This window comes from Peromyscus eremicus, chromosome 7 (genome assembly GCF_949786415.1).
Source record: "Peromyscus eremicus chromosome 7, PerEre_H2_v1, whole genome shotgun sequence".
Lineage (NCBI taxonomy): Eukaryota > Metazoa > Chordata > Mammalia > Rodentia > Cricetidae > Peromyscus > Peromyscus eremicus.
The window spans coordinates 82,170,039-82,186,697 of record NC_081422.1 but is presented as its reverse complement, the minus strand read 5'-3'; the positions used below and the strand labels follow the sequence as shown (position 1 = coordinate 82,186,697).

The 16,659-nt window shown below is 46.0% G+C and overlaps 1 protein-coding gene across 1 annotated transcript in view; it reads right to left on the bottom strand.

Annotated features, from left to right (window-relative positions):
- Positions 1–15,344, bottom strand: part of Nt5e (5'-nucleotidase ecto) — a 44,191-nt gene extending 28,847 nt beyond the window's left edge. The window contains exon 1 of the mRNA XM_059268330.1: positions 14,940–15,344. Coding sequence (XP_059124313.1) covers positions 14,940–15,284 — 345 coding nt within the window. The 5' untranslated portion in view covers positions 15,285–15,344. The remainder of the gene's footprint in view (positions 1–14,939) is intronic.
- Between the last annotated feature and the right edge of the window lie 1,315 nt (positions 15,345–16,659).

Sequence of the window (16,659 nt, the reverse complement as noted above, 5' to 3'; positions counted from 1 at the left end):
TTGGAACCACAGCTGATGGGGAAAAGGAAAAATAAAGAATAAATAAGTTAATTCCCAGGCTGGGTGTGGTGGTGCATGCCTTTGATCCCAGCACTGGAGAGGCAGAAGCAGGCAGATCTGTCTGAGTTGGAGGCCAGCCTGGTCTTCATACCAAGTTCCAGATCAGCCAGGGGTACTTAGTAAGACCCTGTCTCAAACAAACAAACAGACAAACAAACAAACAGCAAACAAAGAAACAAACTCCAAGACTATAATTATTGGTTCAGTTTCCCAGGGTGGCCTCGTTTGGGAGATCTCCAACCCTGTGCCTATATCATGTTCTCTGTTTTATAATGGGGAGAAACAGTCATCAAACCCAGTCCCAAGTCCAGCTACCAAGCAGAGTTCTGCTTTGAAAGCCTCTGGGAAATGAGCCACAGTCCCAAAAATGAATATTTTAGCAGGAAACGGAGCAGCAAAAGCAAGGGCAGCCACATAGCCCCCAAAGCTAAAAGAACTCCCCAAGTTCTTTTACTACACAGACTGCCCTGAGGTGGTCTGATCGCTGCGGTCAGTTCTTAGGAGCTCTTGGACAGCTTTGTTGGTTGTCACTTTGCCTTGACTGCTGGCTGAAGACGTTTTGTTTTTCCTTTTTTTTTTTTTTTTTTTTTGACAGCCTCATGTAGCATAGGATGGCCTTCAGTTTGCCAAGTAGCCAAGGATAAGGGATGACCATGAACTCCTGATCCTCCGACCTCTACCTCCCAAGTACTGGATTACATGCTTGGTTTCTGCAGTGCTGGGAATGATCCTCAGAGCTTCCTGCATGCAACAGAAGTGCTCTGTAGCTTGAGCTACATCCCTAGCCCCACGGGTGGAATTTTTAGACTTTTACAAACTGTTCAAATGGCTCCTTCTCCCTTTTAGTCCTGCCCAGCAAAGTAGATTACAGGCAGGAGATCAAGGAGTGGCGAGGCGGCCTGTCCCCCACTTGGATTATTTCAGGAGACACTATGGAGTCAGCTGGAGTATTTCAGGGGTCATGCTCGCTCCCCTCCACTCCTCCTCTGCTCCCAGTTATCCAATGATCAAGAATGTCCCTGCTTTGCCACCCTCCAGCAGAACACTGACCCTATAAAAGAACCATTCCAGAGGACACACATGGCCCCAGGTGTGGGAAACACCCAGAAGACTAATGACTCTAGAAAATGCTATCACATCCATGTTCTACCTCAGTGCCCCAAAGTGCTGCTGCTTCTGCAGCTGCTTTGCCTCTGGAGCATACTTCTACCATGCTCACTGGCTGCAGTGCCAAGTTGTCCCCTGCCCTCCATAGAGTTCACTTCAGGGTCTTCTAACTAGTCCTTCAGCCTCAGGTCTATGGCTTCATCTATGCATTGCAGGCCACCAGAGTGAGCTGTGTCCCAAGCAGCCCACCTACCTCTTGCGTCTGAGTTAAATTCACCACAGACTCCCGACTTTCCAAGGAAATAAACATTCCAGCCTCTTTGCATACTGTGGTGGTTTGAAAGAAAATGGCCCCTAAAGGGAGTGGCACTATTAGGAGGTCTGGCCTTGTTGGAGTAGGTATGGTCTTATTGGAGGAAGTGTATCACTGTGGAGGCCGGCTTTGAAGTCTCATAGATGCCCAAGCAACGCCCAGTGAGACAGACCACTTCCTGTTGCTGGTGGGTCAAGATGTAAGAACTCTCAGCTCCTTCTCTAGCACCATGTCTGTCTGCATACTGCCTTGCTTCCCACCATGATGATAATAGACTAAACCTCTGAACTGTAAGTGAACCCTCACAATTAAATGTTTTCCTTTATAAGAGTTGCTGTGATCTTACCAAAAGCAATCTACAGATTCAATGCAATCCCCATCAAAATCCCAACACAATTCTTCACAGACTTGGAAAGAAAAACACTCAACTTCATATGGAAAAACAAAAGACCCAGGATAGCTAAAAAGAATCCTGAATAATAAAGCAACCTCTGGGGGCATCACCATCCCTGACATCAAGCTCTACTATAGAGCTACAGTAATAAAAACAGCTTGGTACTGGTATAAAAACTGACATACAGACCAATGGAATCAAATTGAAGACCCAGACATTAATCCACACACCTATGAACACCTGAGTTTTGACAAAGAAGCCAAAACTATACAATGGAAAAAAGAAAGTATCTTCAACAAATGGTGCTGGCATAACTGGCTGTTAATATGTAAAAGATTACAAATAGATCCATATCTGTCACCGTGCACAAAACTCAAATCCAAGTGGATCAAAGACCTCAACATAAATCCAGTTACACTAAACTTAGTAGAAGAGAAAGTAGGAAGTACTCTTGAACGCATTGGCACAGGAGATCACTTCCTAAATAGAACACCAGCAGCACAGATACTGAGCACAACAATTAATAAATGGGACCTCTTGAAACTGAGAAGCTTTTGTAGGGCAAAAGACAAGGTCAATAAGACAAAAAGACAGCCTACAGAATGGGAAAAGATCTTCACCAATCCCACATCTGACAGAGGACTGATCTCCAAAGTATATAAAGAACTCAAGAAACTAGACATCAAAATACTGAACAAACCAATTAAAAAATGGGCTGAAGAGCTAAACAGAGAATTCTCAAAGGAAGAATCACAAATGGCTGAAAAACATTTAAAGAAATGCTCAACATCCTTAATCATCAGAGAAATGCAAATCAAAATGACTCTGAGATACCACCTTACATCTGTCAGAATGGCTATGATCAAAAACACTGAAGACAGTCTATGTTGGAGAGGATGCGGAGCAAAGGGAACACTCCTCCACTGTTGGTGGGAATGCAAACTTGTACAACCACTATGGAAATCAGTATGGCAGTTTCTCAGAAAATTGGGAATCGATCTACCTCAAGACCTAGCCATACCACTCTTGGGCATACACCCAAGAAATGCTCAATCATACCACAAAGATACATGCTCAACTATGTTCATAGCAGTGCTATTTGTAATAGCCAGAACCTGGAAACAACCTAGATGCCCGTCAACTGAAGAATGAATTAAGAAAATGTGGTGCATATACACAATGGAGTACTACTCAGCAGAGAAAAACAATGACAGCATGAAATTTGCAGGCAAATGGATGGAACTAGAAATATCATCCTGAGTGAGGTAACCCAAACCCAGAAGGACAAACATGGTAGGTACTCAGTCATAAGTGGATTCTAGATATAAAGCAAAGAACAATCAGACTGCAACCCACAGAACCAGGGAGGCTATATTAGCAGTGGGGACCCTAGGATGACTGTGGTTTATAATAAGTTTTGGTTTTACTCAATTACTGGGCAAGCCTCAATGAAACATTTCACAATTAGGATAAGAATTTATACTGTATCAAGCTGATAATAGAAAAATAAATAAAAAAAGTGAAAAAAAAAAGAGTTGCTGTGGTCATGGTATCTCTTCACAGCAATAGAAACCCTAAGACAGATATCATGCAGACCCTCCCTTCCCTCCTGCTGATGTCCTTAGCTGCATAATTCATTCTGCTAAACTTCTTGGTGCCCTTAGCTCTAGGAACACTAAATCCCCCAGGTGCATGGAGACATTTGGGATGCCTCAGTGACATGTCCACTGCAGACCTCTCTCTTCTAGTGTGCCCACAAGACCTCACGCGCATCTTTCATGGTGCTTGTCCTCATTGTGGCTGTCTGTTCACACATCAGCTGTCTTTGTACCCTCAGGGATACCAGGTGAGTCATGCCAATGTCTACTGAATGAGGAGTAAAACCAGTTGCTCTATCTTCTCCATTTAAATGGGCTCCATTTTACTCTGTTACGATGTGTGAAGCATTAAAACTTTTCAGAAGGCAGGATGTGAAATGAACTTTGTAAATAGTAGGTACGTGATGCCTTAGTTTTACATCGAGAGAAATCAGGTTGCTAGGCAACTGGTGAGATATCGAGCCAACTGCTTTTCTACCTCCAGCTTAACCTCTCAGCTCCTCTCTGGACAACTGTCAGGTTCTTGTGTTTTCACTTTCTATGTTTTAATTTACAAGTTACCTTCCTGTGTTTGCTAATATCATTATGGCATTTGTTCGTGAATGGAACATACTTTTTTAGAAATATAAAGCAGGGCATGGTGGTACATACCGGTAATCCCAGCACCTGAGACTTGAGTCCATGTTGGGCTACACAGCTCACCTTATCTCAAATCAACAATAGCAAAGTGTTGAGTTGTTCTTTCTGTGTCTGGGGGTGTGAGCCCATAAACTATTGGGTTTCACAATGGGAATCTAGAAGAAAATGGAACTTTGTAAAAAAAAAAAAAGCCTATTTTTATTGGAAATCTAAGGTAACTGTTTAGTCTATCAAAGGCTACCTTTTGTTTTTTTGTTTTTTTGTTTTTTGTTTTTTTTGTCTTTTTTTGTTTTTCCAAGACAGGATTTCTCCATGTTGTTTTGGAGCCTGTCCTGGAACTCGCTCTGTAGACCAGGCTGGCCTCAAACTCATGGAGATCCTCCTGCCTCTGCCTCCCGAGTGCTGAGATTAACGGCGTATACCACCCCGGCCCGCCCAAAGGCTACCTTTATATGAACCAGATAATGGGTATCTTATAGCCTATGGTTTTGTTCATAGAAGAATACAAAAGTATCAATAAATGTATATTATGGGGAATTTAAGAAAGAATAAAAAAAGACAAAGTAGGACACAAAGCAGGTTCATGCTTTTGTGTCGCATGTTAAGCCTGTTCACATACTAGGTCATTTTATCTTGATAGCACTATGAAAGAGGTGCTACTATTTCTCCTTTTCATAGAAGAGGAAACGGAAGCACTGATTCCTACAACTAGCAAGAGCTGAGACCTGAGAAATGGTGGTGAGGCTTGAGCAGCCTTACAGGGCCTTTACTATGCCTAACTGCTGCCAATCTGCATGAATGGAGGAGGTGAGCATCACTTAGCTTCTTGCTAGTTTTAAACAAGGCTCTGGAATGCCAAGTAACAACATCACAGTCTTTGTCCTATGGATGCTTGAAGGGCAGACTGGAAGCAAGGATAGAGCCAGCATGTCTGTCCATCTACCTCTTCATCCACCCACCCGAGCACCACCCATTCATCCATCCATCCATCCATCCATCCATCCATCCATCCATCCATCAATCTACCCATGCATGCAACATCTATCCATCTACCTACCTGTCCACTCACTCAAACACCATTCATCTATCCATCCATCCACCCATCCATTCCTGCATCATCTATCCAGCTGCCTGGTGTTCCACCTACCTAAGTATCTATCATACTTATTATACATATTATTTCATCCATCTATCTATGAACCATCCACCCATGCATCAAACACATGGGAAACACATGTGTGAAGGTACAGGTACATGATGCATGTTAGGAACTACAGAATATCAGAGAACAAGCTTCACCTTAGGGAGCAAAGGCTCACTAGCAAATAGCCTGAAGGTATAAAGAAGAGGAGAGGTAGTGAAAAAAGTGAAGAAAAGAGGCTTAACCACATCAGAGGGAAATAAGGAAAAAAAAGCTTTAAGAGCAGTAGAATATGCTTGATGCAGAAGAAAAGAACCTCTTTTGCAATTTATTAAACTCTGTCGTAATCATGTCAAAAGGCTCTTTATCAGAGATTGGAAGCATATCTATTTAGCGAGTGGCACAACTTCATTAAGCCCGACAATGTAGGACTTAGACAGGCCGGGCAGTGGTGGCGCACACTTTTAATCCCAGCACTCAGGAGGCAGAGGCAGGTGGATCTCTGTGAGTTCGAGGCCAGCCTGGACTACAGAGTGAGTTCCAGGAAAGGTGCAAAGCTACACAGAGAAACCCTGTCTCGAAAAACCAAAAACCAAAAACAAAAACAGAAACAAAACCAAACAACAACAACAAAAAAAAAAACCCCAACATATTGGTCTATTACACAATGGTACTCAGTTGCCAATCACTCAGGGACCCTCAACAACAGCCTTTCAAAGCATGTTTGGTTCTACTGGTCCATACCTGACACCATGGGCCACGTCTAGTGTTGGGCTAGCCTCCATTCCTACAGCTATGAGCAAGGGAATGTTGGCCCTGGTGGGTGAATGTAACATCCCACTGAAAGGCAGAAAGGATCCTGGGGTTTGGTTAGCTTATCTGTATTGTCAACATCAGTTGAAAGGATAATTGGATGAAAAAGCGTAGAACAAACAGCATTTTACACTATCCATATCATCTGAAAGACATACAGACTCTTTATACAGGCAAAATACGGTTGGCACAGTCATGCTAAGAGTTAACAGGTCCAGGCAGGTTTATCTCTCAGGAGCTAAAGAACTCCAGCTAATGTGCACATTATATACAGAAGCAATTATTTATGTGAGGGAAAAGAAGCAGCTAGAGAAATTGTAGTTAACTGACTAATTGATTTTATTTTATGCATATGAGTGTTTTGCTTTCATGTATTAACATCCATCACACGTGTGTCTGGAACCAGCATTGGATTCCCTGGAACTAGAGTTATGGGTGGCAGTGAGTCACCATAGGGGAGCCCAGAACAGAACCAGGGTTCTCTGCAAGAGCAACAAGTGCTCTCAACTGCTGAGCTTTCTCTCTAGCTCATCCAGAGACATTTAAAATCTCCTTCTGGGGCTAAAGAAACAAGTGCTAAAGAAGCATGAACAGCACTCAGCTGCACTCATGGAGGAAGTAGAGAAGGCCACCAAAGGGATGTGTGTTGGGTTCAATTCTCAGTTACTAAATCTAGATGCCAAGACAGGGCGAGATGAACCAAGAGGCTGCCCCTGCTCCCTCCTTCAGCCACCCAGAGCCAGTGTCACCTGGTCCCACGCTAGCCTAGAAGTGTAAAACTTCATTTTACACTCAAAGCTAAGTTTGCTTGGTGACTCTTATCTCTCCCTCACAGATCTCATAGATACTTGGGGATGAGGCAACCATTTCCTGGTGGAGAGATAGCTTGAGCCTCCTCCCAGGTACCATCCTTTGGCCCCTGTCTTCAAGTGAAAATGTGTCCAGAGTGCTCTGTGGAGAGCTACTCTCCTAGTAATAGAAATGATGCTCTGGGGAACAGGGGAGGCAGCAGCCTACTTCCAGACTTGCTGACAAGGAAGTAGAGCCTGTGGCCACAGCTTCCACAGCTGACGCTCCTCTCATGCCTGAGACTTATGAACCTATTCTCTAATTCAAGAACTCCCCTACTACAACTTCTGCAGTCCGGGCCCTAAGCAATAAATGGCTAAAATTTAGCTGGTCGTGGTGGTGTAAGCCTTTAACTCCGGATCTCTGGAGGCAGAGGCAGGTGGATCTCTGTGAATTCAGGGCCAGCCTGGTGTACAAAGTGAAGAGTTCCAGGACAGCCAGGGCTACACAAGAGAGACACTGTTTCAAAACTACAAAACAAATACATAATAAAATGTATTAATGTTTAATTCATTGTGTTTGTGATCTACATGTGGGAACCCTGTGAGAGTCAGAGGATAACTCGTAGGAGCCAATTCTGTCCTTCTACCATTGGGGTTTCAGGGCTCAAACTCAAGTCACTAGACTTGGGAGCAAACACCTCTACCCACTGAACCATCATGCAAGCCCGCTTTTAGTTTTTCTTAAAACAAAAGAAAACAATTATCTGGGTTTGGCTCCTAGCATCGAGTGGGAGTTGTGGGGAGGGATGATCACAGTATCATCTAGAACTCTTTCAAGCTTCTTAAACTAACATTGCTAATTTGCAACCCCCCCCCCCCCCAACATTTTGGGAGTATCCTTAATAAGAGAGGCCTAGTAAGCACTTGAATATAAATGCTCTCTCTCTCATCATTATGTGTGTATATGGTGTGTGTGTGGACACATGTGTGGACACTTCGTGGAATCAGTTCTCTTCATCTTCCTGGGGCTTGAACTCAGATTGCTAGGCTTGTTTGGCAAGGGCTTTTACCAGCTGAGCCATCTTGCTGGTCCCTTACTCTCTCTTTAATCGTTCTAACCCAGTCCTGCTCTGTGGTTAAAAGGAGCCAGAATGGGCACTGCCCACTGGAATACATTCTAAGCACCAAGTTTCACCCTAGAGCCTGTATATTACCCTGAATACTTGGCACAAAGCTGGCACTCAGCGGCACTCCATGAAGATCTGTGGGCTGAATAAGTAACTTCAAAGCAAGTCTGGAAGTAGGCTGCTGCCTCCCCTGTTCCCCAGAGCATCATTTCTATTACTAGGAGAGTAGCTCTCCACAGAGCACTCTGGACACATTTTCACTTGAAGACAGGGGCCAAAGGATGGTTCCTGGGAGGAGGCTCAAGCTATCTCTCCACCAGGAAATGGTTGCCTCATCCCCAAGTATCTATGAGATCTGTGAGAGAGAGAGAAGAGTCACCAAGCAAACTTAGCTTTGAGTGTAAAATGAAGTTCAAAGACATACTGAGTTACATTGGCAGATTAGAAACAGACAGAGGGCTGGGCAGGAGTTGAGGTGCTCAGAACTCACACATAAGAGACCACCCCCTCTAAACCTACTTTTTAGATGGAGAACCCACTTCTAAACTCACCCAGGTGACATAAAACCTGGATGTGGTTTGAAGCTGTGGCTTAGTGGCAGGGTGCTTGCCTAGTATGCTCAATGTCTCATGTTAGGGCTTGAACTAGCAGGCTTCCACTGTCAAGAGTGTCTGTGGCTTGACTGTTCCCACCAAAACTCATATTGAAATTTCATCTTCCTTGTGAGGTATCAAGAAGTAGGACCTTTAGGAGGTGTTGGGTCACGAATGGATTACTGGGTTATACCAAGAGTGGCTTTGTTGTAAAAACCACTTTGGCTGTGCCTCTTGCATGAGTCCCTCTCCCCATGTGAGGTCTAGCATTGCCTCAGGACCCTGTAGTGAGTCCCCACCAGCAAGGAGGGTGGAACAGCCTAATCTTGAACTTCCCAGACGTCAGAACCATGAGTGACAATGTTTCCTCTTTTCCTTATAGAGCATCCGATCTCAGTTATTTTGTAATAGCAATAGAGAATGCAAGAACATGGGGAGGAGCTTAAATAGATGAACCCATGGCCCTGTGTATTAGTGTCAAAAGCTGCCCACTACCTGATTTCCCCAGACTTGAGCCCCCTTAGAAATCTTCGCTTTACATCTGTCCTGCTGGGTAGTATTGTTTGTTTTTGGTCAACTTGACCAAAGCTCAAGTTATCTGGAAAGAGGAACCTCAGCTGAGAAATGCTTCCATTCAGATTGCCTGTAGGCAAGTCTTAGCAAGCCATGACTAGCAGGCCAGTAAGAAGCCTTCATGGTTTATGCTTCAGTTCTTGCCTCCAGGTTCCTGCCCTACCTGAATTCCTGCCTTGACACCCCTCAGGGATGGACTGTTACCAGGAAGTGTAAGATGAAATAAACCCTTTTTTCCCTAAGTCTCTTTTATTTGGTCATGGTATTTTGTCATAGCAACAGAAACCATTACTAAGACTAGACCCTCTTCTCAACCAAGACCCCTCTCCGTGGTTGAGCACTGCCAAGAGCTTCTCATCATCAGCTCTTCTACACCCGTGTACCTGTGGGTTGAATAATTTCTTCTTCTTCTTCCGTTTTTTTAACCCCACCTTAGGGGGTCAAATTCAGGTTATCAGGCTTGCACACCAAGTAGTCTTACTGGCTGAGTCACCTTAGAGGCCCATAGCTGAAGCTTTGGCTTATTTTGCTTTCTGGTTTTTTGTTTTTGTTTGTTTTTGGCATCAACTAGTTCTCCAGTTTTCTGAAAACACTGACTAGGTGTCCAACAATTCAATCCTGACACTGCCTACCTTGACTTAGTGTCATTTCCCACAAGTTACAGGGCTCTGTAACACAAAACTGTGCCCATTCTGGCACCCAGTCCAGAGGCTTGGGCCACTTGTACTTCTAACAGACCAGTACAAACTGGAGGGTCCCATGACCTTATCCTCACATTTGATAACTATCCAGAGGAATTCATGGAACTTCAAAGGTTATTATTACTGGTTTATTACGAAGGGTACACTTAGGAATAACCAAATGGAGGGAATGTCCAGGGCAAGGCACAGGGCATGGGACAAACGGAGACCCTGTGCCCTTTCAGGCACCCCACCCTCCAGAACCTCCACTTGCTCAGCAACCCCAGAGCTCATCAAATTCGTTAAGAAAGAGCCTGTCAGAGCTTAATCTCCAGCCCCACCTCTCTGCAGGTGAGTGGATGAGGTTAGAAATTCCAACTCTCTAACCCTCTAATCTAAGCATTAGTTACTTCTCAGCACTGGGTTCCACCCTGAGGCTATCTAGAGTTCCAGTTCAAAGCAACCCCATTAGCTTAAACTATTAGCCTCAGCCATTATCAAAGGGGCTCCTTATGAATAACAAAAGACACTTCCTGCCACTTTGGAAACGCCTTCTGTTTAAACAGCAGGGGACCACAGTCACCTACCAGAAGCCGCTTCTCTGAACCCCATGACAAAGGAGCTTATCTCAGAGGTCTGTACGCCTCTGTCTCAGAGTCCTATCTCAGTTTCACTTTGGTCCAGGCCTCCTCACCGGTGCCCTTCACGGAACAGAAGCACCTCTCAGCATCAAACCGTTCCTCCAGACTTCCTATGTTTAGAGATGAGACCCTGGGAGGTGCTGGTTCCATCCTCTCCTTCAACTGTTGGCTGGAGAGGAAGTAAGTGGCAGTCAGTTTTCACAGGCTGACGTCTTAGAAGTCTCAGAAGTCAGGGAAGACAGCCGCAGCTGCATTTCCAGTGAGAGTCTTGGTGATTCAAGCTTGAAATTGACAAACTGTTACATAAGCTTTCAAGGACACAGACACAGGCCGAACAGACAGACGCATAAGCGTTTTTGATTATCAAGTACACCAAATAAAGGATTTCTGTTCTAAGAGGTACAGAGTTGAACAACATAGCATCATCATCAAATTTATGTCTAAAATCAACCATAGATCAATAGTCAGAGTGCTTCGAAACAAAGAAAACCCAATGGGAAAGAAACGAAAAATCTGGAAACACACCGTCAGAGAAGAGGAAACCCAGAAGATTCACAATCTTATCAAAAGAGTCTAAAACTACCTAATTATTAGAAAAACACAAGCTTCTGACAAGAGGTAAGAATCGGCAAAGATGGGGCCTGAGGAGACGGCTCAGTGGTTAAGAGCACTTGCCACTCTTGCAGAGGACAGGAATTTGGCATCCAGCACTCACATCAGGTGGCTAACAACTTCCAGTAACTCCATCTCTGCAGAGGATCCAGTGCCCTCTCTGGCCTCCACAGGCATGGACACACATGACTGCACACACATATACATGAAAATAAAAATACCTCTTTAAAGAAGAAGAAATAAAGATACAGAGATTAATCCTCTGCCTGGATGTTGGCCGAGGAGCAAAGTAGTAGGCATGAAGCCTTCAGGAAGTCGACTGGCAATCTTTTGTCAAAGGAAGAACCAAGCACACACATTGTGACCAGCAACTTTGCACTTGAGTATGGAAATCCTCACAGTGGAACCTGCAGAAGACGTCTGGAACTGATGCTGGAACTAGAGCTGAATTTGTGAGGCAGGGGATTGGTTAGAGACCATCTCCAAATCTATCAGAGACTGAGGTAAAGAGGTCACCATGCACCATGATACACAGGGGCACTGCACATACAGAGTGAGATGGGAAAATCATAAAAACAAGGTTAGTGTGGTGGTTTGAATAAGAATGGCACCCATAGGCTCTTATATTTCAACACTTGGTCCCCAAGTGGTGGAATTGTTTGGGAAGGATTAGGAGGCGTGGCCTTGTTGGAGGAGGTGTGTCACTGGGGGAGGGCTTTGAAGCTCCAAAAGACACATATCATTCTCAGTGTGCCCCTCTCTGTCTGCCTCCTACTTTTGGAGCGAGATGTGAGTTCTCAGTTGTTCCTGATGCCATACCTTTGCTCTGCCATCATGGACTCTAACCCTCTGAAACTGTAAGCCCAATTAAATGCTTTCTTTAATGAGTTGCCTTGGTTATGGTGTTTCATCACCATAGAAAAGTAACTAAGGCAGGACCAGAGAAGCAGCATTTGGGAGGTGGAGGCAGGAGGATCAGAGCTTCAGAGACATCTTCTACCACACAGCAAGTTGGAGGCCAGTTGAGGCTATGTGAGACCTTACAAAGAAAACTATTCTGAAAGGAACAGTCTAGACAATAGTACTGAGAAAAAGTGATGGAGGGGAGGTTGGTGGTAGTCTATGCTGGGCTGTCAGACCCCCATAAACGGACAGATGCCATGTTCTCTTCCTCCCCAAACCCAAGGTATAGGGAACTAAGCTTTAGTGAGCACTCACCGTGCAAGGGGCTAGGAGTTTCTCATTGTACCATGTGCTGCTCACTGGCTGGGGGTTAGCACATTTCCCAGTTAAGGAACATGAGGCTCAGAAATAATCAGGCCAAAAGGAAGAAAAGAAGAAAATCCCCAAGCAACTGAGCCTTCTTGTAATATTTTCCTGCCTTCCTTTCTCCCAGTTTCTAAAGGAAAAAAAAAAAATTCAGTACTGTGCTTTCCTGACCTCTGAGCTGTTTTATGCAATAGCTTGGTATGTCTTCCTTCTCATACCTCAGGGGACACTAGTCCTTCTACTATCAAAGACAGCTACACCACCTGGCTGCTTCTGTCATCCTCTCCCAGTTTCTGCCTAGGAGCAGGGCCTGAGGGGATCTTCAAGCTCATTCTAGTCCTCTGTAGCCATCAGAGAAGCTCTTCTCTTGGGAGTGTGGCAGGTCTAGAGAGTATAAACCCTCTCCAAGGCTCCTACTCTAATTTCTGAGGTTAAACTGGGTTCCATTTACAGGGAACTGGAGACACCCTTCTACAGCTGTTCACTCTGATCTGGGTCCCCAAGCATCTCAGAATCAAGACATAGCAGGGGAAATTTATAACAGAAGAGCAATACACTCCCAAGGCTTGGTATAATATAAGCAAAACGACAGTGCAAACCCTCTGTAAGATAGGAAGACTGCAGAGCCCCACCACATGCTGCGTGCTACCAAAGCTAGGGTTCATGCAGGTAGGTCAAATCATGTGTATTAAACCCACTCACAGCTCACCCCACGGATAAATTCTGATGGCAGCCACGGAAAGTTGTGGACTACGTCATTCATTCTCTTTCCTCTCACTCTTGACACCAGTCAGCGTAGCTGAGTCTTCCTCAGGCCCCCGTCCAAGTATTTTGAGGGACATTTGTAAGAAAGCAATTCCATCCCCCCCCCCCCACACACACACAAAGTATTGTAAACACAAAGATGATGAGCTCCAACTTGTAGTACACTGCTGTGGTCTCATCTAGCTGCACAGTGAGCTGTTTCTGTCTTAAAGAAGGACATATTTTTACTAAGGAATATTTACACAACGGAGGAGAAAAGTGTTAGCAAAAGGAAACGCTGCAAAGTTGTGGTTTGTACATGAAATCAAAACAAACTCATACAATGTTTATCCTCCCCTTCTGGGGGAAGTAGAGACGTGAGCTAGTTAACAATCCAATTATGTAAATGTTTGTACTGCCATACTGCTTACAAAGCTTCAAGCAGGCCTAGCTGTGGAAAAAGAGGCCTGAGAGACCGCAGGGCTCTTGAGGCCTGCGATTCTTCTTCTGCCAACCTGCTGCTGAGCTCCGCCTCTCTCCACAACTCTGGAGGCTTAGGGGCCTTTAGAACCTGTAAGCCAGCATTCAGCAGGGAGGGGACGCTCCCCTTCTCTGACCTCTGAGCTGTTCTGTACACAGCGGGGAGCCGGTACCTTCCTTTTCCTTCTCCACCCTCCGGTTTCAGAGTTCTGGGAACCCGCCCTGCTATTTCTCTTGCAAATCTCTTATATTTTTGTTGTTGTTCTTCTTCTCAATTTTTCCCCTTCAACCTGGTAGAATCTTTTACTTTAGGGATGTACACTAGGTTGCACGTGAGTGGTGGACCGATTGATTTTTACACCTCAGTTATGTTTATTCGATTAATTCTTTGCCCACTTCTCAACAAGCAATGCTCATTTCCAACGGAGTATTGAGAAGTGAGGAGGACTAAACGTTCACATTTTAAGATCTCTCTCTCCCTTCCTCCTTCTAGGCTGGCCTCTTTGTGTACCAAGGATGACCTTGAACTCCTGATCCCCCGTCCTCCACTAGGCTTGCCCCACATACCTAGTTTATGCAATGCTATGGATCAATCCATGGCCTATGAAATTCTAAGCAAGCACTCTAAAAATCCAGCTGCACCCCCAGCTCCCTAATCCCTCAAGCTGGGCCCTTCTAGAATCTCTATGGTCAAGCGGGTTTATTGAACCCGTGAACTACCAGCTTCTCCGTATTTGTGTTCTCCCCGAACCCATGTGGCAGTGGCTGGGAGTAGCAAGAACTAACAGTTATGGAGATTATGTTAGGTGCATACAATGTTTTGAGATAAATATTCTTCTTTCCATTTTATAGACGATTCAGCCACTGAGGCCTAATAAATAACTTGCATAAGGTCACAGAAAAGTAGCGGCACTGGAAATCTATCTAAGGAGGTGGGTTTGTTGTGCTCAGACTTCAGGGCCTTTCGGGTGTGGTGTCGTCCATCTGTCCCCCCACCACCTTGTGGGCTGGTGACATGAATACATTTTTTGACCCTATTTCCTGTTCAGTAAAGTAGGGATGAGACGTTCTTTGAATGAATGAGCTGATAGGAGATGTGGAGGAGACAGATCGGTCTCCAGCCCTTGATAACGTCTAGTGCTCCTATCCTCGCTGAATCATCCCGTAAGCAGGATCCCTCTTTTAACGCCCAGTTCACAGTGGGTCCCCAATAACATCAGTTTAAGACAATCATCCAAGGGATGCCCGTCTGTATCGACGAGGCACACTGGCTTGAGTCAAGTTCCACTTGTTCATCTCTGAGTGCTTTCTGTGCCTCCTCCCTCTGGGTCTGGGACTCCTAACCCCGGGAACCTTCTTCTTACCATGGCATCATAGCGCAGGGTGTTCATGAAGTGTGCCACTTCGAGACCTTTGTAAACGGTGAACCAGATGGTGCCCTGGTACTGGTCGCCAGCATCCAGCAGCAGCACGTTGGGTTCCTCCCTGCGGATCTGCTGCACCTTGGTGTAGAGCCTCGCCACGCCGCCCACGCACTGGCTGGCGTTGAGGCACTTGGTGGAGTCCTCGCTGGTCTGCTCCAGCCGGCTGTGCACGTCGTTGGTGTGCAGGATCGTGAGCTCCCAGGCTCTGGTTGCGGGCCACAGAGATAGCAGCGCGCTCAGCGAGAGGAGCAGCCACTTGGGCGCAGGAGCGGCGGCAGGACGCATGGCTGGCTAGAGCGCGTTGAGCGGGTGGACTGGCCCGGAGCCGGCAAGCTCCGGCCAACCCGGCCTCCGCTAGGCTGCGGGGCGGAATAGGGAGGGGCGGGGCCAGATGCGCCTCCTCCAGCCCCAGGCCCTCCCGCTGGCACTCAGGGAGTCACCCGATCCGACCCTAGCACCCCAGGCTCCCGGGAGCGGCTGGCCTGGCACACACAGCCCGTAGGAACAGAGAGGAGGTTGTTCGTGCGGTGAGCGGGCACCTCGGGGAGCCGGGGTGTCGCAGTCCCCGGAGGCGGTGGTAGCAGCTGTAGGGGCCGCCTAGCCGATCCTCACCGATTTCTCTAGAGGAGTGTACAGCATGTGTTGCGCTGTATCTCGTTGCCAGAAAAGAAGAGAGATGGGGTGGGAGAGAGAGGAGTCCAGAGCTCACTCCGGAGGAGCGCTCCGCTGTTGCCTCGGAGGGACCAGGACACAGCGAGGGCCGAGATGCTACGTAGGTTTGAGGAGGCAACCACTCCACGTTGCTCAGATCAAGAATCTCAGAATCCAAGCAATCTTTCGGATACAGCTTTTCATTTATCCACAGTGAAAACCTTAGCGATTAAAACCCAGGCGGCGTGTGGCGGGCTCTGAAAGCTAACGCGGATTCTAGGGTTTAAAGCCCTGACAGCTGCGCGGGGCGCTGCTGCCCCGTGCTTTTCCAGCCTTTTTTCCTCTCTGTCCTAATTTTTGAGATTTTGAGTATGCGGTGTGTGCGCGCGCGTGGGTGTGTGTGTGTGTGCCAGTGCAAAGCTTTTTTTTTTTTTTTGCAGTAATAGTGGGAATCCATATTTGTTATTAACAAATAGTCATCATCAAATGTAAATCGCTGCACGATTTCCCAGTCTAACGGATTAACTCCTGCGTTTGAATGAAGTATAATCAATAAGCCAGCAGCTTTGGGAAAGGAAAGAGAATTAGTTTGGTTCCCGTGTGTTCTGCACATTATATAGAAGATATCTAGCTGGGCGGTGGCGCACACCTTTAATCCCAGCACTCTGGAAGGCAGAGCCAGGTGGGTCTCTGTTGAGTTCGAGGCCAGCCTGGGCTACAGAGTGAGTTCCAGGAAAGGCGCAAAGCTGCAAAGAGAAACCCTGTCTCGAAACAAACAAACAAACAAACAAACAAACAAACAAACAAAAAAGAAGATCTCTAACCCCACACATCTCCAGAATGCACAGGCCAGTCTTATTTTACACACACACACACACACACACACACACACACACACACACTTTCACACTGGGGAATGCCTGTGATCCTAGCATTCAGGAGGCCAAGTCAGGAGAGCTGAGAGTACATGAGCAGTCTGAGCTGCATAGCAATACCCCTACCTCACCCA